Source organism: Acanthopagrus latus, chromosome 23 (assembly GCF_904848185.1).
Source record: "Acanthopagrus latus isolate v.2019 chromosome 23, fAcaLat1.1, whole genome shotgun sequence".
Taxonomy (NCBI): Eukaryota; Metazoa; Chordata; class Actinopteri; order Spariformes; family Sparidae; genus Acanthopagrus; species Acanthopagrus latus.
In genome coordinates this window covers 23,823,583-23,850,513 of record NC_051061.1, presented here as the reverse complement: position 1 = coordinate 23,850,513, position 26,931 = coordinate 23,823,583, and the positions used below count along the sequence as shown (strand labels likewise).

Here is a 26,931-nt window from a genome sequence, read left to right as displayed (position 1 = left end):
CTTCAAGAAAAAACTGTGAAACAAACACATTTATTCTAGCTTTGACTTCAAACGCTGCTCTTACACTGGACTTGCTTATAGTCGACTGAACAGTAGCTGCAATTATCGTTTTATCTGCAATATTGCCTCTTAATGATCCGTTAAATTGGCAGATTTTGGTATGAAGTTTGGCCTACCGACCCAGTTCTCCACACAAGCGACGAAAGCGGCCAACTGTGTTGATGCAAATGCCAAAACAACAGGCGAGCAGCTGCGGCCACTCGGCAGCATCTTCTCTGTAGCTGCCATGCGGTTTGTCCTCGGAGACAAACCCTCGTTCTCCGGCCGTCAGAGGACACACAGGTGCAGAAACATCTCAGACTCACACCTCACTCAGATCTTTCAAACCTACCGCCTGCAGCTTGTGCCGAACGGCCGCCTTCCCGAGCGGCGGCGGCGGGTCGCCCTTCTTCTGCAGCCCCCTCCTCGGGTGCTCCCCGTCGGCTTTGTTGAGCCCCCCGGCTCGGTCCTCTCTCTTCTCCCGGCTCCGGGCGCCTCCGTCCCCGCCGGCAGAGTCCAGGCTGCTGAAGTTCCACACGATGAGAGTCTGGACCAGCAGGACGGCCAGAGCGGCGATCAGCAGGGCGGACTTGGAGCGCCGGGCCAGCCTGCGGGCACACGGGTTACCGTTCATCGTTCTCCTCCTCCTCCCTCCGGCTCAAGCTGAGAGCCCCATCCGCTAAACGCCGACAGCGGGGTGTGAATGCTCCCCTACACGGCCTGAGAGGGGCTACTGGCAGGCAGAGAGGAGGAGGAGGAGGAGGAGGAGGAGGGAGGGAGGGAGGGAGGAGGGAATTTGGCAAAGGCTTGAAAAGAGGAGAGAGGTTTGGAGGTTTGGAGGTAGCAGAGAGGACTCAGAGGCCCTCATGTGGCCAACAACGACTCAACAGTTTAGAGAAGCTTTTATTTTGGACTTTGGGAGCAGATGACGTCGCTGTGAAACAGGAGCCAGGACCTCCAGGGCCCCGGGCCCCATCTAACACCTGGAGTACACCTGGAGTACACCTGTACCTTATATACAGTCGGTCTTAGGGTGTTTAGTCTGAAGCGCTTTACATGGAGCTATAAAATACAAAATGTTGTTTTGAGAAGAAATCTGACCTCACAATATTATTGAGGTGATAACAGAAAGTCAGACATGTTGATCTGTTCTGTGCTCTCAGAGGAACATCAGGTCCCACAACACAAGACATTTTTAATTGTCATATTCAATCATTTTCTTTTCTTTTCAGAGACACAAACTTTTATCAAGACGTAAAATCACAGCAAATAACAGTGAAAGATAATTAAAATAATATTCAAAATAAACACAAACTAACGAGGTCTTAAACGTCTTCATCCATGCAGTAAACACACACACACACACACACACACACACACACACACACACACACAGTATGCTCCAGCAGTTCTATGAATCTCACTCTGCTCGTCTGCTAATACACTTTCCACCAGATTAGTCTGATTTCATGCATATTGCAGAGAAAGTGCCAGAAATCTAATTGAATGAACATCTAAAAATAGACCCGATCATGAAATCTTCCCCCTCCACTCGTTCTGTCACGGTTTTGTTCTGTCCATCTTCTTCCAGAGGCCTCATTCCAGACGTTTCACATCTGGATCTTTGTGTCCGTCTGTGTGAATTGTGTCCTCGTGTTTTGCCTCTTTGTGTGGATGTATTTGTCTTTCTGTCCTATTTCTGGTCTCCATGGTGAAGACGTCACGTTGCTCAGGTGCTGCCTGTTTTTGGGAAGAACGTGGAAGTTTCTTTACATTTTACCTGATCTGTCCTCTTGAAGATTTCAGTTTTAGACTGAGATTATAAATCTCCAGCCACTTCAGTTGTTTTGCAGAACTCTGTTTTACTGTGAAGCTCAGCAAATGTTTTGTGGGCAACTAAACTGAACATTAATGGAGGAGATAATGACTCCATAAATCCCCAAAAGATGCTCCGTACATGTGCAGAACTTTCCTTTGAAACACGATCTAAACTGTAAGTGATGAGGCTGAAGAATGAGCAGAGACAGATGACGAACAGGAGACTTTATTTGCATGCTTTGGTTTGGTTGGTTAAATATAGTAATAAAGATTATGTGACATAATTGGTAAGCTTAGCACAAACCCTGCAAACAGGATAACAGCTAGAAGCTTTTACTTGTAGTGGAGTACAGAACTTTTACTTCTTCATCGTGCTTCTTCTGGTGGTGGCCCGGGTCTTGGTCTTTTTACCAGAGCTGGTCTGTTGACCGACCTCCAAGGAAAGATCACTGTCATTTTCAACAGCTGATACCTGCTGGTGCCATCGCTGCTGTCAGGAGAGAGAAGGATTCAGTGCACAGAAACTGGACATGACGCAAATGAAACAATACAGGAAAGACACTACAAAATAAATAAATGATTTAACAACAAACTACTACAAATAAGAAAAATGTTTTGATATTTCTGAAAACATAAATGCCCTAAATGTAAATGTGACTTCACACATCTGCTATAGTTCTGAGTGAAATATCTCAACAACCGCTATATACGCAGTAAAAGTACTTCATATCATGCATGCAAGTAGTCTAGGAAGTACTAAACTCAGCAGTACATGAATCTTGGACTACTTATGGAAACAATGTCGTCGTCCCCCCCCCCCGTCCTTTATTTTGAATTCTGAAAGGATGCCTTCATGATATCTCCAGTTTATTACCTGGAATAATAACTGTAAAAGTGTGGTATGTTTCATGGGTCTGATGTGAGACTGCAGTCTGACCCACCGTCACCACCTGCAGCCCCTCTGTTGTCAAACCTGAAGGGACTGTGTCAAACAGGCGCCACCTACTGGACATTAGGGTCGATGACAGAACCATGTGACCGTTCCAACACAAATATAATGTGATAAAATATTTAGAATTTTTTTCTTATTTATGACTAATCAGAATATTATGTCACTGACCTCCTCATGAAATTCATGATTGGATGCATCGTGACTGACTCAGAATCAGAATCAGAACAATTTTATTGGCTCTGCAAACAGGGATATTTGTGTGTCACAGCAACTTAAGGACAGTTTAATTCAACAATAATCAATAACAATACAGATCAGGAGAATACAGGAAACGGGGTGCAGTAAAGGACCCTGCGCCTGGATTCGAACCTGGGGCGAAAACAAACAATCCACATGTGACACACCTGTTCTACCACCTGAGTTTACCTGCATACAGATAAGTCTCCTTCTGGTTGTCCAAGTTAAACGTAGTAAAGTAAGTCCCGCCCACAGATTTTCTGACGAATCCAGGTTGTGCGCGCTAAAAGGGGCGGTCTCGCTCGTTTCCCGCGTGAACATAGTGCATTTCCCTCCAAAACTGTAGATGCCTATAATAATAGCTGACAGATCGTCACTCTGGTCCCTGCTGCTCTTCTCTGAGGACACAAACACGGTGAGTAAACTGTTCTGTATGAATCTGCTTTATGTGTCCAGTTACAATTACTTACAGATCTCAGTTAATAAGCCCAGGTGATGTTCCTTCATATAACAGGGAGCTCGACATAATAACTACATTGTTCTACATATGTGCGGGTTAACAGGGAGCCAGCCTCCCGATCATATCCATGAGATTTGTTTTAGCCTCAAATGTTTCTGAAATAACTCTGAACATGAAGCTGAAGACGTCTCATTTAACTATTAAGTGTTGAGGTAAATTCGGGGGGAACATAATCCTTTAATTACATCCAATTAAATCTACTATGGACGTTGTTTTGCTCGGTGCACCAAACTCCATTGTGATTTTGGCTGTTTTTCTCTGCCGTGTTTATTACATGAATAATGCACAGCTAATTAAATTAAGATCACTTTCCCAAAACACGTCTGTAGTTTTGGTAAAATCGGCTTGAAGTCTGGTTAGCTAACGTTTGCTGGTCAGTGTAAATGAGTGGTTATGTTGTGTTAGCTAGCTGAGTTTAAAGTTGTTGGAGATGCACTGCCTGGTTTGGGAAACATGTTATCAGCGGCTCAGCTGCCTTTATTAACGGGTAAAGACACATGAACCATGTACTGATACTATAATGAGCTTATAAAGACGTCTGAGTCATTTCATCGTCGTGTTTTTACAGACTGGTTTGCATGTTAGCTAACATTTGTTTGTTAGCGAGTGTTAGCATGACGCCATTATCCTGCTGTGTAATGTTAGCTTGTTAACTCTCATTATTACAGCACAGTTAGTTAACAGGCTGCATGTGTTGTCTATTGTAATAATGTCTGTTAGTATGTCAGCATCTAGAAGGTCATTCTGAGCAGCTAAAGTAGTTTAACATTATACATACAAATGCAGCTTCACTGTAGCCTGCACAGATAGTATGAGTGTGTTTGTCTCAGTTGTGGTTTAAGTGTTATTTAAATCACTGAACTGACTCCCAGTGTGTGAAAAGATAGACTTATCATATTACTGGTGTATGAAGCACTAAATGTTATCAGGACTTAATACATTTGGTTTACTTTTGGTTTACCTTTAAAAAAACACATGTATTAAATCAGATTTTAGTAGATTTTACAGTCCAGAGTGATGTGAGACTCCTGAAGTGATGTCATGCACATGGTTACAGACTTCTATATGCCATTCTTTATTATAAAATTGTAGTTCTGTAAGGAATGTGTGTCTGTACTCTGCTCTATGTTTTTTCCCTGTTACAATCGGAATACACACACACACGCATGTATGCATGTAGTCATCATGTTATACTAAAGTGCCTCCTCCTCTCTCCAGGTGAACAGTGGGACTTGACTTCAGCTTCAGGTGAAACAGCTCTGACCTGTATGGTGATCAGACCCGGAGAGGAGACACACCTGGTCCAACCAGGTCAGTGCAATATAGGTGCAAAAATTAAAGGCAGAAAGTGTGAGTTTTGTCAGTTGCTGTTCATTAATACTCAGGATCAGTAAATGATTCTAGAGGGTAGTCGAGTCTCATTCTCAGGTCGTTGAATACTGACAGTTTGTGTTGGCAGAAGCCATGACAGTGTCACTGTTGGGACAGTAGTCTCTCTCCCTCCCTTTCTGTTTGTCTTTAAAAAAAAAAAATATATATATATATATATAATAATAATAATTAAACTGGCAAACAAATTTCCAAACAAGTGATGTACAAGTTACTTAAATGGGAAATAAAAGAAGGAAGTAAAAGTAGTTTTTTGGAATGTGAAAGTGCTATATTGTAGGCATTGTTTCAGTCTTTTGGTCTTGTTTACTGAGAGGAAATATAAACAGTATGTTTGTTTAGAACGCGTGGATTTATTTGATCTCATTTATATATAATATAAATGATATGATTATATTTCATTTAACATGTATATCTTCACTGTTCAGCCACAACATTAAAACAACTGACAAGTGAAGTGAGCATTGATCATCTTGTTACAATCAAATGTTCTGCTGGGAAACTTTGAGTTCTGTCATTTCTGTGGATTCTCTTTGACAAACACCAGCCACCCAAACACCGTTCAGACCAACTGCACCCACTCATGGCAAAGAACCCAAGGTGTCAAACTGGCCTCCTCATTGTCCAGATCCCAATCCAGCTGAACATCTGTTGGATGCATCAGAACCAACTACCATCCATGTTGGGGCCCCCATGGATTGTTCTTGGCTCTGACTGCATCCAGTGGAAGCTCAGTTGGATTGAGATCTGGGGAGTCTGGAGGTCAGGTTGACACCTTGAGCTCTTTCCCACGTTCCTCGGGTCGTTCCTGAGAGGGGGGGCACTGCCACCAAGGAGTGCTGCTGCCATGAGGGGGTGTACTTGGTCTGCTGCTGTGTTTGGGTGACTGATGTCTGTCAAAGAGACATCCACATGAATGCTAGGACTCATGGCTTCACAGCCGAACATGGCATTGGAACAAAATCATCCATGTTACTTATTTCACCTGTCACTGGTTCTAATGTTGCAGCTCTCAGTGTGTACACATGTTAGATACTTTATGAATCAGATCTAACATGCATTTAGGCACTGTAACCATATTTTTTTAGGTTTCCTCTCAGTAAAACAAAACCTGTTTAAAGTACTTCTACTTCCTATGAACCCTGTGGGTTTTGAGCTGGGACTTATACATTTTCAATGATCAGCTTCATTTTGTGGCCTTGTGAGGTTTTGCTTGAACGGTTGTTAGTTTGTCTATGTCCTTCTGAGTGTATAGACGATGTTGAGCAGAGCCTGGTGTTAACATTGTTGTTGTTACTCATGGTAGAAGTGCAGCGGATTGAGAGCTACAGCAGAACTGAGTGGACACATGTTGTTTTGGAGGCCTGGTGATAAAGAGCTTTTGAGGGACAAAAGCTCAGTAACAGTAATCCACCTGTTAGTGGTCTGCCTGGCTAACCTGGTGTTATAAATATATTTTACTGGTTAACTTGAGCAGACTTCAGCTATCTTCAATGGCAAATGCCCGAGTGCAGTCCATCGGAGCTGTAAGCAGTGTTTTCCATGAATGGCAGTAGTCAGGCCTTTGATCAGTTGCTGGTATTGGTAATAGCGTATCTTACGAGCCCTCGTGCGATCCCGCCAACTTACAGGTCCCTCATGTTCAGACACCTATGGTATGGTAGAAGCGTGCACATAGTGTGCGTGTTTAGCTTGGGCCTCGGCCTGGCTAGGGACATGCTCAGGGCCACGGTAGAAGCTAGCCTGACGCCACTAAAGCAGCTTGGATCTCTGCCCTCATCTGTCCATGACGATTTCCCTCGCGAGTTCAGTGTGTATGGGCGCGATGCCTTTGCTTGAAGATGATGTTGAACCTCTGTGGTAGAACTAAATTAAAACAACTGCAGGAATTCATTTTCTTTGCAACTGTGTGTAACAGCATCCTGCTTGATAAACACCATGCAGAGATCATTACAAAGCTGTTACAGGGCCCTCGGCCTCACTGCCCAGCAGACCACTAATAAGGATCCGATTGTGTTGTGGTGACGTTTTTTGTTTGGAAGCAGTTGTTGTGGTCATGTTCATGGTAGAAGTGCAACGAACTGATAGCTTCAAACAGCTTGAGCAGTTGTAGTTTTCATATGTCCCTCTGAGTGTATTGAAGGTTTGTTTTCAGTTCAGATCCATTTCCACTCGAGTGTGCTACTGTGGGTTCATAGAGTGTTTGATAATCTTTACGAAGCCTTGGAAGTTGTTGTTTTGCTGGAGAAAACATCGTGGTATGAAGCTTTTCAGTCTAGCAGTGTTAGCTAAACAATGATGAGCACAGTAAGCGACAACAACCAGTTCACCACCATAGAGTTCTTGGCACAAAGTTCAGTGATAGTGATCCAGTTGTTAGTGTTCTGCCAGGCAAACCTGATTATCAGGCTTATGTGAACCGACCAACCAGAGCAGACTGAGGCCCCATCTCAAAAACCACAGGATTCAAGGAGTGTTTTTACAGCTACTGGATAAACACAAAAAATATATCTTGAAAAAAAGTATATGAAAATACAAGTCTTCTCACTGTTAACTTGGAGCAAATGTGCCGCCTTTTCTATCTATAAAGGGCTTCTGAGTCCTGTTAGCCCACAAAGTGCATTATTTGACAACCTGAGAATGAGACTCAAAAATCATCTGCCTTTCTACAGAATTGCTTTATGAGTATGCTGACATCACGCAGTTAATCCATTGATTAATTATTGTCCTCACATTTCCTCTCTAAGGCCTCAACTTTCTGCTTTTAACGCTGGGTAGCTTAATCTATAATGATACATCATGTTTGATCAGCGAATATTTAATATTGATTATATGAATCTGCAAAGTAACTAGTAACTAAAGCTGTTAGACAAAGTGCACTGAAAGTATGAGTAATATAGTTAAAAACTCAGTTTATGCAAAATATAAAAAGTATTTAACATGTATATCTTCACTGTTCAGCCACAAGATTAAAACAACTGACAAGTGAAGTGAGCATTGATCATCTTGTTACAATCAAATGTTCTGCTGGGAAACTTTGAGTTCTGTCATTTCTGTGGATTCTCTTTGACAAACACCAGCCACCCAAACACCGTTCAGACCAACTGCACCCCCTCATGGCAAAGAACCCAAGGTGTCAAACTGGCCTCCTCATTGTCCAGATCCCAATCCAGCTGAACATCTGTTGGATGCATCAGAACCAACTACCATCCATGTTGGGGCCCCCATGGATTGTTCTTGGCTCTGACTGCATCCAGTGGAAGCTCAGCTGGATTGAGATCTGGGGAGTCTGGAGGTCAGGTTGACACCCTGAGCTCTTTCCCACGTTCCTCGGGTCGTTCCTGAGCGGGGGGGCACTGCCACCAAGGAGTGCTGCTGCCATGACGGGGTGTACTTGGTCTGCTGCTGTGTTTGGGTGACTGATGTCTGTCAAAGAGACATCCACATGAATGCCAGGACTCATGGCTTCACAACCGAACATGGCATTGGAACAAAATCATCCATGTTACTTATTTCACCTGTCACTGGTTCTAATGTTGCAGCTCTCAGTGTGTTCACACGTTAAATACTTTTTACATTCAAAACCTCCCCCAAAAAGATTACAAATCCTCACAATGACACAAAAAACCTAAAATACACATGCATAAACACACACAAAATCCAAAAAACACAAATAACTTCTATAAATACACAAAAAGCTTGACAATGATACACAAAACTTCCACAATGACACATAAAACCTCCACAATGACACACAAAATCTCTATAAACCTCCACAAATTCATTAAAAACATCAACAAATTCACAAAAAATCTCCACAATGACACACAAAACCTCCATAAATACACACATAAACTCCTCAAAACCTCACAAATTCACAAAAAACTTACATAAAAACACACAAAACCTTCACAGTGACACAAAACATCTCCACAAATACACAAAACCTCCACAATGACACTCAAAACCTCCAAAATGACACAAAAAATCATTAAAAATGTCCACAAATTCATTAAAAACATCCACAAATACACAAAACCTCTGCAAGTTCACAAAAAACCTCCACAATGACACACAAAACCTCCATAAATAAACACATAAACTCCACAAAACTTCATAAATTCACAAAAAACTTCCATAAATACACAAAGAATCTCCACAATGACACTCAAAACCTCCACAATGACACACCCAATCTCTACAAACCTCCATAAATTCACAAACCCCCACAAAACCTGCACAAAGAGACATGAAACTACCACTGCTCTTCTTTCTCATCTTGCAGGTGATGGACAAGTAAAAGGACGAATCACCGAGACGAACAAGTCGAGCCAAACGATGGAGACGAGCCTCCACAGGAGCCTGAAGGGAAAGTGTGATCTTTCACCTGGACTTGACGAGGGGATCAAACATGGCTGATATACCTGCTGAGTGCTGATGGTCACTGTTGGTTTCTCCAGGACGAGAGCAGCCAGGAGCTGGAAGTGTGACAGAGGAACAGGCTGCTGAGGACCAGCTGGACGACGGCTTCCTGAACTGAATCCTGATCCTGATTTCCTATTAATGTTCCCATCTTTGTTTTTAATAAGTAAGTATTTTGTAGTTAATGAGTACGACTGAGGGTCGGTCTAATGTCCATGGCTGTCGGCCATTTTGTCCCTCTCAATAATCAACATTGAACTTTACCATTTTTATATTCATCATGTATTTATTTTATTTCATTAACATTTTTAAAGACATTTCCAAATGTCATATTTAATAATCTCGTTGAATGGTTATTTCTAATGCTTCCAATGTATTATGGTTTATTCTCAATATTGTTTTATTCCAACCCATATTTATTTATATTTATATTGCCGTCTTATTGTGCATCAATAAATGTAGTAAAAAGTAGAATATCTGCCTCTGACCTTTTGTGGAGTTGAAGTAGAAATTGTCAAAACTTCTCCAGTTGGTACTGAAGTCGAGTAATTGACTACAAGTTTTTAGTTACATTCCACCTCCGTGTGAGAACGAGAGCCATGAAGTTACTGAAGGATTTAAGTACCATCCTCACAGACACATGCCATTAAATACTACACACTCCATCTTTAAATAGTGGCAGAGATAAAGACGCTCCTTACATGTGCAGAACTTTCCTTTGAAACATGATCTGAACTGTTATTGATGAGGCTGAAGAATGAGCAGAGACAGATAAGAAACAGGAAATTTTATTTGCATGCTTTTTAAAATTTTATTTACGTTCTTGGTACAAGATCGCCAACATCCAAATTGAATTTACTGACAAAGATAATTTAATATAATTGGCAAGCTTAGCACAAACCCTGCAAACAGGATAACGGCTAGAGAAGCTTTTCCTTGTAGTGGAGTACAGAACTTTTACTTCTTCTCCTTCTTCTTACTGGTGGTGGCCCGGGGCTTGGTGGTCTTTTTACCAGTGGTCTTTTTACCAGAGCTGCTCTTTTTACCAACCTCCGAGGAAAGATCACTGTCATCTTCCAGCCACTGTAGTTGATTCCTGCTGGTGCCAGAGCTGCTGTTGGGAGAGAGAAGGATTCAGTGCACAGAAACTAGACGTGACGCAAATGAAACACTGCAGGACAGACACTACAACATGAATGAATGATTCAACAACAAATAAGGAAAACTGTTTCAAATATTCTGAAAAGATATTTTGATATTTTTGAAAATACAAAGAATGTATCCTCGTGACTTCACACATCTGCTCACTTCTCTCAGGTTGACATTTGAGGTTCTGAGTGAAATATCTCAACAACCACTAAATGCACTGCAATCTAAAGGATATCTAAGTATATAAATACTATGATATGACACAGTATAGCTTGTACCTGGGAGACTGCATCATTGGTTGAAAATGGGGAAACATCCAACTGTTTCCCATCCAACTGCTTTGAGGCCAGTAGTTTTCCTGACAGGGCGGCAACCAACCACTGTAGGAAAGAGGAACAACAGTCCTCAGTGCAAAGAAACCAAACATCTTCTGCAAATTAAACCAAACATGAATTAAGGAATTAATACACACAATCCATTTAAATCTCTGGATGTCTTTAGCCTGTAGATTGGACATCACAGTGCCTTTCTAGATGATGTCACATTACAACAAAAGTTGAGCTCAGTCCAACTTTAAACCACAGTGGTGCTTTGAGCTCAATCTGTGTACGAACAGGTGGAAATTAACATGACTGTGGTGCTCACCTGTAGCTGCATCCACTCCATGAACTGGAGGGCTGGACTGGGCGTGGGCGTTGGACTGGGGTTGGGTTGATGATGTTCATAATCTGGATTCGATTTGGATCCCAGACACAATCCTCCTCCAGGCCGCTCTTCACCATCCCACAGTTGGGTGGCACCCAAGCGGTGTCGTAGCCGAGGTCATGCCAGGTCTTCTGATCAGGGTGGTTTTGATATTTGATGGCGATCACTTTCCCCACGTTGACCTTAACCCTAAGGACGGCCCTGTCAGACTCAGGGTGACTGATGGGATAGCGGCTGGCTTTCTGCAGGTCTCTGCTGAGGTAGACGCCGCGGCCGAGCATCCCGCCTGCAGACTGACGAAAACCTGATTTCTGGATGGCTTTAGCGTTCTGCTTGGTGGTGCCATGGTACATGATGTACTCTCTACCACTAACCGGTTCATCCTGACCGAGTTTAGTTACTCCAACAGGCGCATCGAAGTCATCTTCAGCCCACGTTTGCTGCTGGTTCATGTTGGTCTCAGTGTCGCTGTAGGAGAGAGGTTTAGAGTTAAGAGCTGATTCAAAGAAGCAACACTGAACACACTAGAGCAAGAAGTACATTTCTTTGGATCCACATCCAGTTGTACTCACTCACCGCCAGAGTTCAAGTTATAATAAATGTGATTACAGTAATGGTTGTTGTTAATGACCCCCAGTGATGTGTTATTTAACGGCTCTCTTATCCTCTTTAGATAAGACACAACATTTAGAAAAATGTTTTAGTGCTGAGGGTGAAATAAAAAACAAAAACAAAAAAAATCCCAGTCCCTCTGACAGACTAATGTAAACTTGCTGTTCATATTCATCATATTTTCTGTTTCAGGGAATAAAGTGTGTTCACCTACCTTCTCCAGGTTCCTGAGACTGCAGGCTCTGAGTTCACTTTTTATAAGGACCATCAGGATTTGGGAGGGACCTTCAGGTAAAGGTGTGTCCATCTTTGACCTTCATGACATTTTTGCATGATTCTTTCACTTTCGTTTACAGTCAGATGGATGTATATGTTTGCACATCATGTACAGTGACAGATGAGTTGAGGGGGAACAGGTTCGGTGACTGGCAGCGCCCTTCAGATCCGCATTCACCGCATATTTTCTTTTGTATTCATTTGGCTCACGCACCAGTTTTCATTCCAGTGACAACAAATGTTTTAGAATTAAAACCGCAGCATTTCCCATAAATGTGTCTCATTAAAACTTTCACTTTCAACACTGATGTTGTAAAGACTTGGAAAAAAATATTTATTTATGGGCTTGTTTTTTTAATCATACTTTATCATTTATATATTTATCATGTATTTCTTTTATTTCATTAACATTTCTTAAGACATTTGCAATTGTCATTTTTGATAATCTCAGTGAATGGTTATTTCTAATGCTTCCAATGTATTATGGTTTATTCTCAATATTGTTTTATTCCAACCCATATTTTATTGCCGTCTTATTGTGCATCAGTAAATGTAGTAAAAAGTAGAATATCTGCCTCTGAGCCTTTGTGGAGTTGAAGTAGAAATTGTCAAAACTCTAAAAACTTGTACTCAAGAGTAATTGAGTACAAGAGCCATGAAGTTACTGAAGGATAAAAGTATCATCCTCACAGATTAAGTACTGAAATCGAGTTTGAGAGCAGAAGTAAAAATAAAAACATCTTCATATTTCGAAATGTGAAATGTGAGAAAGATTTTCATTGGCTGATTTTTTTTTTCTGCTCTCCGTTTGTTTTCATAACTGAATAAACTGAATAAACAAAGTGACCTTAAAGGACAACACAGTTCATACTGTGGCGGACCCTGCCACCTTTCTCGCTTCACAGTCCTTGGACCTTATTTTCCTCTGAGAACAGCTGGTTCATTCACTAATGGAAAACCTAAATATTTCTGAGTTTGTGTTAGTATTATTAAATGTTAGAACTCATCCTGAGCCCCCTCGTGGCGAAGAGGAACTGAGCCCGTCTTGGAAAACAGTTTTACCAAATAAAGTTACACTCATTACTTTCAGGTAACCAAACAGCAACTTCAATATGGTCCATTTGTTTTACATGTTATGATGACACTTCAAATAAAATGCAATGTCATTCAGTTTCTCTCCGAATTTAGTAAAATAATAAACAATATGATAAAGCTCAAAAACACATAGAAACATGCTCCAGAGGACGCTTGATCTGGGTGCTGGTGTTGGACTGGGAGTGGGTTGATGATTTTAATGATCTGGATTCGATTTGGATCCCAGACACAATCCTCCTCCAGGCCGCTCTTCACCATCCCACAGTTGGGTGGCACCCAGGCGGTGTCGTAGCCGAGGTCATGCCAGGTCTTCTGATGAGGGTGGTTTTGACGATTGATGGCGATCACTTTCCCCACGTCGACCAGAACCTTGATGACGGCCCTGTCAGACTCGGGGTGATCGATGGGATAGCGGCTGGCTTTCTGCAGGTCTCTGCTGAGGTAGACGCCGCGGCCGAGCATCCCCTTTGTAGACTGCTGAAAACCTGACCACATGATGGACTGGGCAGCCCTCTTAGTGGTGCCATGGTACATGATGTACTTTCTACCACTGACGGGTGCAGAGAGGCCCAGCTGACCCACTCCATAGGGCACATCGAAGTCATCTTCAGCCCACTGGTACTGCATGTTGGCTTCCCTGTCGGAGAGAGAGGGTTATTAGTGGAAAGTCTTCTGAGGGGTTCCATGCAAAGACACTAAACATCAGTGCAAATTGACAATACAGGAGAGAATCCAGAATATACAGGAGTGATTCGATGTTACGCTGCAATATCGAAGGTCCAGTTTAAGTTCTTGATGTTAAGTGCTAGATGCAGCACTTAACATTTAATATAAAGTTGTGTGTCTCATTCAACCATCATAGGAAGACAGTCCGGCATTGGTTTTTAGTTCTGGGAGGTTCGCTAACTGTCCTGCTGCTAACACTGGGGGAAACGAGTCAGAGACGCCCTGGATGTCTCCAGAGTGAATGTCTATCCAATATCCAACTTCACCTCGGTGGAGAGACACATTCAGAGCAACAGGAAGAGCAACTGTTCTGTACTGTTGTACTGTTGTGTTGTTTTTCTTAGTGTAGTGGAGTTTGCCTTCATTCATAAACACACATGCCTTTAATTTAACTAATAGCTATAAAGTCCTGGCTTCATAATTCTCATTCACAGAGCATTGACTATATTAAGAGTAAAAGTGCAGACTTTTTATGGGACAGAGTGTGTTGACGTACCTTCCTCCAGGCTCCTCTGACAGTGCAGGCTGTGAGTTCACTTTGCTTTTTTAGACGGACCTCCAGGTTTTGTGCAGAGACCCCACAAATATGCGTTCTTAGTTGAGTTTCGTTTCTCTTCTTGCACTGTTTCATAAGTTTCACTCACAGGCAGACAGGATGTACTTATTTGGGTATGAGGGTCAGTTTTCTTCCTGCCAGCCTGCAGCAGATGAACAGTGATTGGAGAGCACGGGATCAGTACGACTCTCCTACTTTCTTACGGGACACATGTTGGTTTTTCCAGCTGGGTGCCTGCGAGAGAGAAGAAGAAATACTTTCCATACGATGTTATTGTCATGCATTTAGCTTCGAAGCTACAGTGAAGATTTTAGCTTAAAAACATGTACAGTTTATCGACTGTTTTTTCAGTTTCAAAACTCCAGCTACTTCAGTTGTTTAGGAGAATGCTGCAACTCAGTTTTGCTATGATGCAAAAGTTTCATCTTTGGGTGAACTGTTCCTTTAAGGCATCTAAAGCCCTCGTGAATCACAACACCTGGCAGGATGTGAAACTCTGTTGAAGCTGTTTTTTCAGGAACTTCTTTAAGGCTCATCTTATCCGCACCTCTGGACACCCGGAGCCTCCGGACATACTAACAACCAGTGTGAAGGCTGAACAACCACATGACAGAATAAACCAGACATTCCTTCATATGAGTAAATCTCCACCACGGCCTCAGGCAGAAAGCTGACGTCACCAGCAGCCTTGATCAAGTATGAGTCATTTTAATGTTAAATCAAGTTTAAAAGTTCTTTAGGTGTGTGTGTGCAGATGCATTAATAACACTTATTTGCTGTTTGTGTGGGTGAGTAATAAAAAACAAAGCTGTGACTCATCACTCAAACAAAGACTCTGACTTCCTGTATGTTTTGAGTGACAGCACTCAGCCCCTGAGCTAAAGCACAGTGCAGCAGCAGCAGCAATGGGCGACACTCCTTTAAAGGCTAACAAACCACTTTAGTGGCTAACTTTAGCTCAAAGGAGTAACTGAGCCCGAGGAAAGCTTTGGGATGTCCTCTACCTCCCACACCTTTACATCAAGGATGAATGAACACATTTATGTGACGACAGTAGAAATGTAAAAACAAGATGGCTGATCACACACAGTTCTCCCTCTGAGCTCCACTGCATTAACCCATGACACATAAACCTCGTTGTTACTGCTCGGATTCTCTGCTGCACATCTACAGAGAGGTAACATGTGACAGATCGTGATTCATCTGTCACGACCTTCTCTGTTCTTTACATCACTGCCTCTTCACTGCTCTAAACTCTGGTGTTAATATTTAATGCTTCAACAAAACCAGACAGGAGATCAGATTCAACATCACCAATTTATTCTGACAATGACACAGTTACTAAATAAAATGTCATTTATGTCAATCCAAATATACAAAAATATATTTGAAAATACAAGAATAAATTGGCAGCTGTTGGGAGAGCTCACTTGTAGCCATGTGCTCCATATCCAGAGGAGGATTGGACTGGGAGTGGTTTGATGATTTTGGTGATCTGGATTCGATTTGGATCCCAGACACAATCCTCCTCCAGGCCGCTCTTCACCATCCCACAGTTGGGTGGCACCCAGGCGGTGTCGTAGCCATAGTTATGCCAGGTCTTCTGATGAGGGTGGTTTTGACGATTGATGGCGATCACTTTCCCCACGCTGACCAGAACCTTGATGACGGCCCTGTCAGACTCAGGGTGATCGATGGGATAGCGGCTGGCTTTCTGCAGGTCTCTGCTGAGGTAGACGCCGCGGCCGAGCATCCCGTCTGCAGACTGACGGAAGCCTGATCTCCGGATGGTTTCAGCGTTCCCCTTGGTGGTGCCATGGTACATGACGTACTTTCTACCATCTATTGGTGCCGAGAGGCCCAGACGACCGACACCAGCAGGCACGTCAAAGTCATCTTCAGCCCACTGGTACTGCATGTTGGTGTCAGTATCTCTGCAGGAGAGAAGTTTAGATTCCACTCAAACATAATAAACCTGAAAGACGTTCTTGAGTGAAAGTCTTTATATAACTAATATTAACTCTACTTAAGTATCAAAAGTACAAGTAAGAGTAATTATACACTGTGAACTAGAAGTTGACTGATGATTGATTATTAGGTCAGATATTATTTTAATAAGTCAATTAAATTGCTTAAACTGCTCTGATGCAACATGTAATCTGTACAGTAAATAGTAATTAAAGTGATCACAGACATTTAATAGAGCACAACGTGCAATATTCAGTCCCTCGAAGCTGAACTTCAGTAAAGTACTTCAGTAAATGTACTCGGTTACGTTCCATCACTGCAGACGGTTTCTTTAAATGGATTCTGTCACAGTTTTCCAGTCTTGACCTTCCAACTTGTACGTTGAGAGTTTATTTCCTGAGAAATGTTCCGTCTCCCTCTCTGATTAAACACGGTTCAACATGTGCATTTACATCAGACAAGATCATCAACATGTTGTACTGAAGGTTCCATTAAAATCAGACTAACTATCATCCCCTCATACACAAATATTGATCATCTTAACTATAAGAAGTTTGTCCACGTACCTCTCAAAGTTCCTCCAGGAGTGCCGGCTGTGAGTTCACTCTGCTTTATATAAGGGCGTTCAGGATTTGGGCGGAATTTCCTTTAAATGTGCCTTCAGTTTCGTTTCACCCGTATGATCTATTTTTTGACTTTCGTTTAAAATCTAACAGGATGTGCTTATTTGGGTGTGGTCGACACAACAATGAAGTCGGTAACTCAAGGCCTTATGTGCAGATGTGAGTATGGGAGTTATGCAGCTTTACAGGTCTCCACTGTTGGGTCATTCCAGGTGAACATTCACTTCTGTCATGCTCATGTACAGCAGCAGATAAACTGCATAAATGTTTGCGTTATATGTTTCTGCAAACCACAGATATGATCAACCTTTAGGTTTTTTTAATGCTGGGACAACAATATTTAATATTTTAGCTCTGGTTATGTTTAAGAACAAGAATAACTACAGAAGACATTAAGTTTTGGATTTAAATAAATTGTTTTTGTTTAAAAAGAATTGGGATGATTTATTCATTCTCAGACTAACAAATGTAAAATCAGTCCAGTCTCCATCTTCAGTTAATGAAATGATGTCGTCAGCACTGACTCTGTATATTAAACTTGCAGGTTACTCTGTGAGGAAAGCTTTGGGATGTCCTCTACCTCCCACACCTTTACATCAAGGATGAATGAACACATTTATGTGACGACAGTAGAAATGTAAAAACAAGATGGCTGATCACACACAGTTCTCCCTCTGAGCTCCACTGCATTAACCCATGACACATAAACCTCGTTGTTACTGCTCGGATTCTCTGCTGCACATCTACAGAGAGGTAACATGTGACAGATCGTGATTCATCTGTCACGACCTTCTCTGTTCTTTACATCACTGCCTCTTCACTGCTCTAAACTCTGGTGTTAATATTTAATGCTTCAACAAAACCAGACAGGAGATCAGATTCAACATCACCAATTTATTCTGACAATGACACATTTACTAAATAAAATGTCATTTATTTCAATCCAAATATACAAAAATATATTTGAAAATACAAGAATAAATTGGCAGCTGTTGGGAGAGCTCACTTGTAGCCATGTGCTCCACTTTCAGAGGAGGACTGGACTGGGGTTGGGTTGATGATGTTGATGATCTGGATTTGCTTTGGATCCCAGACACAATTCTCCTCCAAACCGATCATCACCATCCCACCGTTGGGTGGCACCCAGGCGGTGTCGTAGTCGTGGTCATGCCAGGTCCTCTGATGAGGGTGGTTTTGACGATTGATGGCGATCACTTTCCCCACGTCGACCACAACCTTGATGACGGCCCTGTCAGACTCAGGGATTGCAGTGGGATGGAGGCTGGCTTTCTGCAGGTCTCCTCTGAGGTAGACCCCGGGGCCGAGCATCCCGTCTGCAGACTGGTGAAAACCTGATGCAGAGATGGCTTCAGCATCCTGCCTGGTGGTGCCATAGTACATGACGTACTGTTTACCATCCTCTGGTTTCGAGGAGCCCAGACGACCGACACCAGGGGGCAGGTCAGAGTCATCATCAACCCACTCGTACTGCATGTTGGTGTCAGTATCTCTGCAGGAGAGAAGTTTATTACTGTTCAGATTCCACTCAAACATAATAAACCTGAAAGTCAATATCATGTTATAATAGAATAAAATAGAAAGAATAGTAGAATAGAGTAGAATTGAGTAAAAGTCTTTATATAACTAATATTAACTCTACTTAAGTATCAAAAGTACAAGTAAGAGTAATTATACACTGTGAACTAGAGGTTGACTGATTATTGATTATTAGGTCAGATATTATTATTTTAATAAGTCGATTAAATACATTAAAAATGCACTGCTCTGATGCAACATGTAATCTGTACAGTAAATAGTAATTAAAGTGATCACAGACATTTAATAGAGCACAACGTGCAATATTCAGTCCCTCGAAGCTGAACTTCAGTAAAGTACTTCAGTAAATGTACTCGGTTACGTTCCATCACTGCAGACGGTTTCTTTAAATGGATTCTGTCACAGTTTTCCAGTCTTGACCTTCCAACTTGTACGTTGAGAGTTTATTTCCTGAGAAATGTTCCGTCTCCCTCTCTGATTAAACACGGTTCAACATGTGCATTTACATCAGACAAGATCATCAACATGTTGTACTGAAGGTTCCATTAAAATCAGACTAACTATCATCCCCTCATACACAAATATTGATCATCTTAACTATAAGAAGTTTGTCCACGTACCTCTCAAAGTTCCTCCAGGAGTGCCGGCTGTGAGTTCACTCTGCTTATATAAGGGCGTTCAGAATTTGGGCAGAATTTCCATAAATACACCTTCGCTTTCGCTTCACCTGTATGATCTGTTTTATGACTTTTGTTTACAGTCTAGTTTGGGTGTGGTCGCCACAACAATGAAGTCGGTAACTCAAGGCCTTATGTGCAGATGTGAGTATGGGAGTTATGCAGCTTTACAGGTCTCCACTGTTGGGTCATTCCAGGTGAACATTCACTTCTGTCATGCTCATGTACAGCAGCAGATAAGCTGCATAACAATCACAATCACCAGAATAAATAAAAAATTAATGAATGAAGGTTTTTTTTAATGCTGGGACACCAATATTTAATATTTTAGCTCTGGTTATGTTTAAGAAGAAGAATAACTACAGAAGACATTAAGTTTTGGATTTAAATAATTGTTTTTGTTTAAAAAAGAATTGGGATGATTTATTCATTCTCAGACTAACAAATGTAAAATCAGTCCAGTCTCCATCTTCAGTTAATGAAATGATGTCGTCAGCACTGACTCTGTATATTAAACTTGCAGGTTACTCTGTGAGGAAAGCTTTGGGATGTCCTCTACCTCCCACACCTTTACATCAAGGATGAATGAACACATTTATGTGACGACAGTAGAAATGTAAAAACAAGATGGCTGATCACACACAGTTCTCCCTCTGAGCTCCACTGCATTAACCCATGACACATAAACCTCGTTGTTACTGCTCGGATTCTCTGCTGCACATCTACAGAGAGGTAACATGTGACAGATCGTGATTCATCTGTCACGACCTTCTCTGTTCTTTACATCACTGCCTCTTCACTGCTCTAAACTCTGGTGTTAATATTTAATGCTTCAACAAAACCAGACAGGAGATCAGATTCAACATCACCAATTTATTCTGACAATGACACAGTTACTAAATAAAATGTCATTTATTTCAATCCAAATATACAAAAATATATTTGAAAATACAAGAATAAATTGGCAGCTGTTGGGAGAGCTCACTTGTAGCCATGTGCTCCATATCCAGAGGAGGACTGGACTGGGGTTGGGTTGATGATGTTGATGATCTGGATTTGCTTTGGATCCCAGACACAATTCTCCTCCAAACCGATCATCACCATCCCACCGTTGGGTGGCACCCAGGCGGTGTCGTAGTCGTGGTCATGCCAGGTCCTCTGATGAGGGTGGTTTTGACGATTGATGGCGATCACTCTCCCCACGTCGACCAGAACCTTGATGACGGCCCTGTCAGACTCAGGGATTGCAGTGGGATGGAGGCTGGCTTTCTGCAGTTCTCCTCTGAGGTAGACCCCGGGGCCGAGCATCCCGTCTGCAGACTGGTGAAAACCTGATGCAGAGATGGCTTCAGCGTTCTGCCTGGTGGTGCCATAGTACATGACGTACTGTTTACCATCCTCTGGTGCCGAGAGGCCCAGATAACCGACACCAGGGGGCAGGTCAGAGTCATCATCAACCCACTCGTACTGCATGTTGGTGTCAGTATCTCTGCAGGAGAGAAGTTTATTACTGTTCAGATTCCACTCAAACATAATAAACCTGAAAGTCAATATCATGTTATAATAGAATAAAATAGAAAGAATAATAGATAGAGTAGAATTGAGTAAAAGTCTTTATATAACTAATATTAACTCTACTTAAGTATCAAAAGTACAAGTAAGAGTATTTATACACTGTGAACTAGAGGTTGACTGATTATTTTTCTGATTATTTTAATCATTATTTATTATATAAAGATTGTTGATAAAATAATTTTGTTTAAAATTGCATTACTTTGGCTCTGATGCAGCAGAGTGGAAGAATAAAGTAGCAGAAAATGGAAATACTCAAGTAAAGTACAAGTACCTCAAAATTGCACGTAAGTACAGTACTTGAATAAACGTACTGAGAAATGTACCGTCTCCCTCTTTGGTTAAACATGGTTCAACATGGACAACATGTTGTACTGAAAGTTTCATTAAAATCAGACTAACTATCATCCCCTCATACACAAATATTGATCATCTTAACTATAAGAAGTTTGTCCACGTACCTCTCAAAGTTCGTCCAGGAGTGCCGGCTGTGAGTTCACTCTGCTTTATATAAGAACGTTCAGGACTTGGGTGGAATTTCCATAAATTTGCATTGAACTTTAACTTTCGTTTCACCTGTATGATCTGTTTTATAACTTTCGTCAGCAATCTAAACGAGATGTGCTAATTGGGGTGTGGTAGATGCAGTGACCTTAGGATTTCAAGGCCTTATGCGCAGATGTTATGCAGCTTTGCAGACCAAGGAGATGGTGGTAGATTTCAGGAGGGAGAGCATATGTCCCATCACACATCAATAAAGATCTACAGGACCCCGGTGGAGAAGGTGAGCAGCTATAGGTACCTCGGGGTTCATATCTCTGAGGACCAAACATGGACGACCCACATCACCTCACTGGTGAAGAAGGCTGGGCAGCACCTGAATCACCTCAGATGTCTGAGGGGCTGCAGAGAAACTTCTCTGCTGCTATCCAGTCTGTCATCTCTGGAAGCATCACTGCCTGGTACGGCAACTGCAACACCCAGGACTGGAAATCTCTCCACAGAGTGATCCGATGTGCTGAGCGCATCACGAGAACTGCATCGCTCTGCCTTCAGGACATTTAGACCAAAAAACAAACAAACCCAGAGAACATTGTCAGTCCACTCAGGAGACCCTGTCAGACCTACATCTGGCCTTCTCCTTCCGTTTCTAAAAGTTTTAAGTCTCACGTCTGTTTCTTCTGTTGAAAACTGTTCTGGTCAGAGTCAGTTAGTCCTGTGTAAATAAGACAAGGTACTCCAGGCTCTAGGTTGCAGACAGTGTGCTAATGGCCCATGAAAGATTGTAGGCCACAACACCAGCAGTGGTGAGGCCAACACCCACACATACTCTGGTGTTACTATTTAATGCTTCAACAAAACCAGACAGGAGCTCAGATTTAACATCACCAATTTATTCTGACAATGACACAGTTACTAAATAAAATGTCATTTATTTCAATCCAAATATACAAGAATAAATTGGCAGCTGTTGGGAGAGCTCACTTGTAGCCATGTGCTCCATATCCAGAGGAGGACTGGACTGGGAGTGGTTTGATGATTTTGGTGATCTGGATTCGATTTGGATCCCAGACACAATCCTCCTCCAAGCCGCTCTTCACCATCCCACAGTTGGGTGGCACCCAGGCGGTGTCGTAGTCGTGGTCATGCCAGGTCTTCTGATGAGGGTGGTTTTGACGATTGATGACGATCACTCTCCCCACGTCGACCAGAACCTTGATGACGGCCCTGTCAGACTCAGGGTGATCGATGGGATAGCGGCTGGCTTTCTGCAGGTCTCTGCTGAGGTAGACGCCGCGGCCGAGCATCCCGTCTGCAGACTGATGGAAGCCTGATCTCCGGATGGCGTCAGCGTTCCCCTTGGTGGTGCCATGGTACATGACGTACTTTCTACCATCTATTGGTGCCGAGAGGCCCAGACGACCGACACCAGCAGGCACGTCAAAGTCATCTTCAGCCCACTGGTACTGCATGTTGGTGTCAGTATCTCTGCAGGAGAGAAGTTTAGATTCCACTCAAACATAATATACCTGAAAGTTGTAGGGGAGATTGGGGTAAGATGATCCATTTTTCATATTTAGGATCACTTCATCAAGGCAATCATACTTTTGTCACTAACTAATATATCTGCATATATTTCAGGATGTTGTGCATCCCTTCAAACAAACAGAATGAGTGTAAACATAACTGTTTCGACAATATAGCATGTCCAAAAAAGTGATCTTGTGGCACAGCTTACCTCGTGTATGGGGTAAGTTGTGCCCCACATCTAAAATGGTGCACTTCTATGCACTTCGGTTTATGACCTCATGTTGTAGCTCATAGTTACCACAACTGATGTATAGAACAAATTTTTAATTATCTGTTTTGGTCTAAACACAATTCTCATGAAACTAATGATAGCCAAAATTCACTTTCAAGAGTGAAAAATAGTTGTTTTTTTTTTAAATAAATGTTGAACCACTTTACCCATGTGGTTCTTACCTTGACAGACTCCATGAAATGATGCCTTCCTCCTAAATATTTGGTCACATGATCAATGTTTTTACCGTTTCCCAGCAACAAGGAGTCGGTCAACTTACCCCAGTCTCCCCTACTGAGTAAAAGTCTTTACGTATCTACTAAGAATCTAAGTATCTACACGTAACTACAAGTAAGAGTAACTATACACTGTGAACTAGAGGCTGACTAATTATTGATTATTAGGTCAGATATTAAGCATTTTTCTGGTTATTTTAATCATTCTTTAACATAAAAGATTCTTCTTTATAAAAAGATTCTTGATAAGTGATTTCATTTAAACATGCATTACTTTGGCTCTCAAGCAGCAGAGCGGAAGAATAAAGTAGCAGAAAATGGAAATACTCAAGTACAAGTCCCTCGAAACTGAACTTCAGTAAAGTACTTCAGTAAATGTACTCGGTTACGTTCCATCACTGCAGACGGTTTCTTTAAATGGATTCTGTCACAGTTTTCCAGTCTTGACCTTCCAACTTGTACGTTGAGAGTTTATTTCCTGAGAAATGTTCCGTCTCCCTCTCTGATTAAACACGGTTCAACATGTGCATTTACATCAGACAAGATCATCAACATGTTGTACTGAAGGTTCCATTAAAATCAGACTAACTATCATCCCCTCATACACAAATATTGATCATCTTAACTATAAGAAGTTTGTCCACGTACCTCTCAAAGTTCCTCCAGGAGTGCCGGCTGTGAGTTCACTCTGCTTTATATAAGGGCGTTCAGGATTTGGGCGGAATTTCCTTTAAATGTGCCTTCAGTTTCATTTCACCTGTATGATCTGTTTTATGACGTTCGTACAGTCTAACAGGATGTGCTTATTTGGGCGTTGTATTGCAACAGTGACGCTGTGATTTCGAGGCCTTATGATCATGTGTGAGCACGAGAGTTTTACAGGCTTCAACTATGTGGTGGCTGTAGCTCAGGAGGTAGAGTGGGATGTCTAGAAATCAGAAGGTTGCTGGTTTGAATCCCGGGTCCCCCTAGCTGCATGCAGCTGCAGGTCGAAGCGTCCTTGAGCAAGATACTGATGCCCAAATTGCTCCCGATGAGCAAGGCATGGCAGGAGACTGGTGACGTGCTACAGAAATGCAAGTTCATGATGTGAATCTGAAGTTTTGTTTTTTTATAAATGCTCCTGGTGACTTCAGAGGGGCGCTGTGCAGTTGTGAAGAAGAAACTCAAACTCAGAATTGTAACATTTCAGAAGAGTAAACGAGTTGTTCTCAGAGGAAAACAAAGAGCCAGAACTCTGTTTGAAACTGGAGAGGTGGCAGGGTCCGCCACATATAAATGAAGATAAACTGTATACATTGTGTCGTCCTGTAATGAGGCTATTTGTAAGCTGATAATGACGCTCTGGGATGGAGGCCGAACCGTCCTACAACCTCTGATCATCAGTTTTTGACGAGTTGGGAACGAAACTTTTCTTCCAAACATCCCTTTAAGATCAGTTTTTTTTTTTAGTTCTGTTTATTCAGTCACGAAAAAACAAAGAGAACCAGTGTCACTGTGTCTCCAGTGAGCTCGAGGTCCTAAAATATCTCCTGCAAACGCTGCAAGAAGTTCACTCTGCTTCATGTGCGGGCGTCCAGGATTTAGGCGGAATTTAAATGTGCCTCCACTTTCGTTTCACCTGTATGATCTGTTTTATGACTTTGGTTTACAATCCAACAGGATGTGCTAGTTTGGGTGTGTTAGAGGCACTTATGGGCATGTGTGAGCACGAGAATAATGCAGCTTTACAGGCTTCAACTATTAGTTCACTAGATGTGAACTTTTACTAAATTAAAATGTTTCTGTCATGCTCATGTACAGCAGCAGATGAGCTGCACAGCAGTCACAATCACCAGAATACATGTTTGCATTATATGTTTCTGCAAACCACAGATATGATAAAACTTCAGCTCTTTTAATGGGAAGAAATCTGCAGTTTGAGTGAGCTGGTGTTTAACAGCCCTTATAAAACAGACTTAGGATCAGTTTTGATCTCAAACACAATTTAAGTAGAAAACCATTTAAGTAGAAAACCATGTGTTAGTGATAATTAAAAAAAACTTACTTTGATGTGGAAATGATCTTTTTTTACCCTGGACCCTGGAGATCCTGCTGCTGGTTCCGTCCTTCATGATCCGTGTGTCCACAGAATAAACGTGTTGTCTGGCTTCAGTCTCCTCTAACATCACTGTGGTCTCATCTTTCAAAAGCTTTGATTCTCTCTGTTGCTCCATGATTCTTCCTGACTGACCCCTCGTTTGTTTTGGCTTCATATGAGCAGAAATCACCTGGCAGGTGCCGTCAGTTTAAGCTGATTGGATTTTGTGGATCGCAGGTGTGTCAGATACAAACAGGCGTCCTAAAACCTGCTGAAGCAAAGTTTTTAATGCTCGGCAGCTTTTATGAATCAAACCAAAGGAAGCTGCCTGGAGATCAGGCGGCTGTAGTTCAGGAGGTAGAGCGAGTCATCTAGTAATCAGAAGGTTGCTGGTTTGAATCTTGGTGCCCCCTAAGTGCACGTCGAAGTGTTTTTCTTATAAATACTCCTGATGACTTTAAAGTGGCGCTGTGCAGTTCTGAAGAAGAAACTCAAACTCAGAATTTGCTGTTCTCAGAGGAAAACAGGGAGCTGGAACACTGCTCGAAGCTGGAGAGATGGCAGGGTCCGCCACACATAAATGATCGTCTAACTTCTGAAGCTCTTTGTGTGTTTGTGTTTTCTCTCTGTTGGAAAATGAAACCAAACTCAAGAATCAGTCATTAGGTGAAGGTTTATTCAGACAAAGATCTTTGGTTGAATACGAGACCTCAGATAAACTCCAGATCACGAGTCTTTGCTCGAGGTCAGTCTGTTCAGACTCAGTCATCCATCAGGCACGTTGTGACACTGCAGCAGTTAAACACACAAACGACAGACGACAGGACGACTGTTGGAGTCTCACTGCAGATGATGACATCACACATGGAGGCCGTTCACATGATGCGACACGTTGGATCAGATCTGACTAAAGTTTTAGTAGCGAAGTGTGAAACTGTACAAATGTCAACAAAACCTTGATGAAAATGAAACGAGGCACCGTGAAGCTGTGATCAGACAGGAAGCTGTTCACTTAAAGGATCAGTCCGCTGATATTCTGTAGTTTTGTTATCATCAATAAAGTGTCTGCTGACATGTTCTGTGTGTGAATCACAGCCTGATGTTTCTTCTTCCTCTGGATTAATCCGCCACTGAAAATAGTCCCCCGACTGTTTATCGGTGAGGTGTTTTAGGAATTCAGTAGGAACCAATGAGTTTGCATGGTGATGCACGATGTTTACATCAGATTTATTTTTAGCTTATTATTGATTAAACAGTCAATAATGAGTAGCCGATAAATAAAGACGATAATATGAAACAGTTTCAACATCTGCCAAGAAACACAGAGAAGAAGACGACGATGAAGGAGGAAAAGAAGAGAAGGAGGAGGAGGAGGAAAAGAAAAGGGTGAGGCGGAGGAGAAGAAGGAAGAGGAGGATGA

At 42.1% G+C, this 26,931-nt stretch overlaps 2 protein-coding genes and 2 long non-coding RNA genes across 5 annotated transcripts in view; 1 reads left to right on the top strand and 3 right to left on the bottom strand.

Annotated features, from left to right (window-relative positions):
- LOC119014553 (xylosyltransferase 1-like) overlaps positions 1–819 on the bottom strand; it is a 32,679-nt gene extending 31,860 nt beyond the window's left edge. The window contains exon 1 of one of the 2 annotated variants that reach the window (XM_037089843.1): positions 392–819. In XM_037089843.1, coding sequence (XP_036945738.1) covers positions 392–673 — 282 coding nt within the window. In that variant the 5' untranslated portion in view covers positions 674–819. Of the gene's footprint in view, positions 1–180 lie in introns of both variants that reach the window. The other variant, XM_037089844.1, reaches the window with a different exon arrangement.
- Positions 820–2,067: 1,248 nt separating this feature from the next.
- LOC119013746 lies at positions 2,068–3,649 on the bottom strand. Its single transcript, XR_005072813.1, has 5 exons — positions 3,517–3,649; positions 3,236–3,444; positions 2,978–3,048; positions 2,732–2,859; positions 2,068–2,347 (listed from the first exon to the last, which is right to left on the bottom strand). It is a non-coding gene; the product is annotated as an uncharacterized LOC119013746 (long non-coding RNA).
- On the top strand, positions 3,355–12,881 carry LOC119013745. Its single transcript, XR_005072812.1, has 4 exons — positions 3,355–3,461; positions 4,785–4,877; positions 9,241–9,543; positions 12,036–12,881. It is a non-coding gene; the product is annotated as an uncharacterized LOC119013745 (long non-coding RNA).
- On the bottom strand, positions 10,147–26,931 carry gig2e (grass carp reovirus (GCRV)-induced gene 2e). The gene is made up of 8 exons (XM_037088598.1): positions 25,479–26,931; positions 22,379–22,882; positions 15,965–16,430; positions 14,122–14,128; positions 13,392–13,795; positions 11,172–11,689; positions 10,805–10,906; positions 10,147–10,491 (listed from the first exon to the last, which is right to left on the bottom strand). The coding sequence occupies exons 2-8, from the start codon at positions 22,864–22,866 to the stop codon at positions 10,335–10,337; spliced, it is 2,142 nt and encodes a 713-aa protein (XP_036944493.1). The 5' UTR covers positions 22,867–22,882; positions 25,479–26,931; the 3' UTR covers positions 10,147–10,334.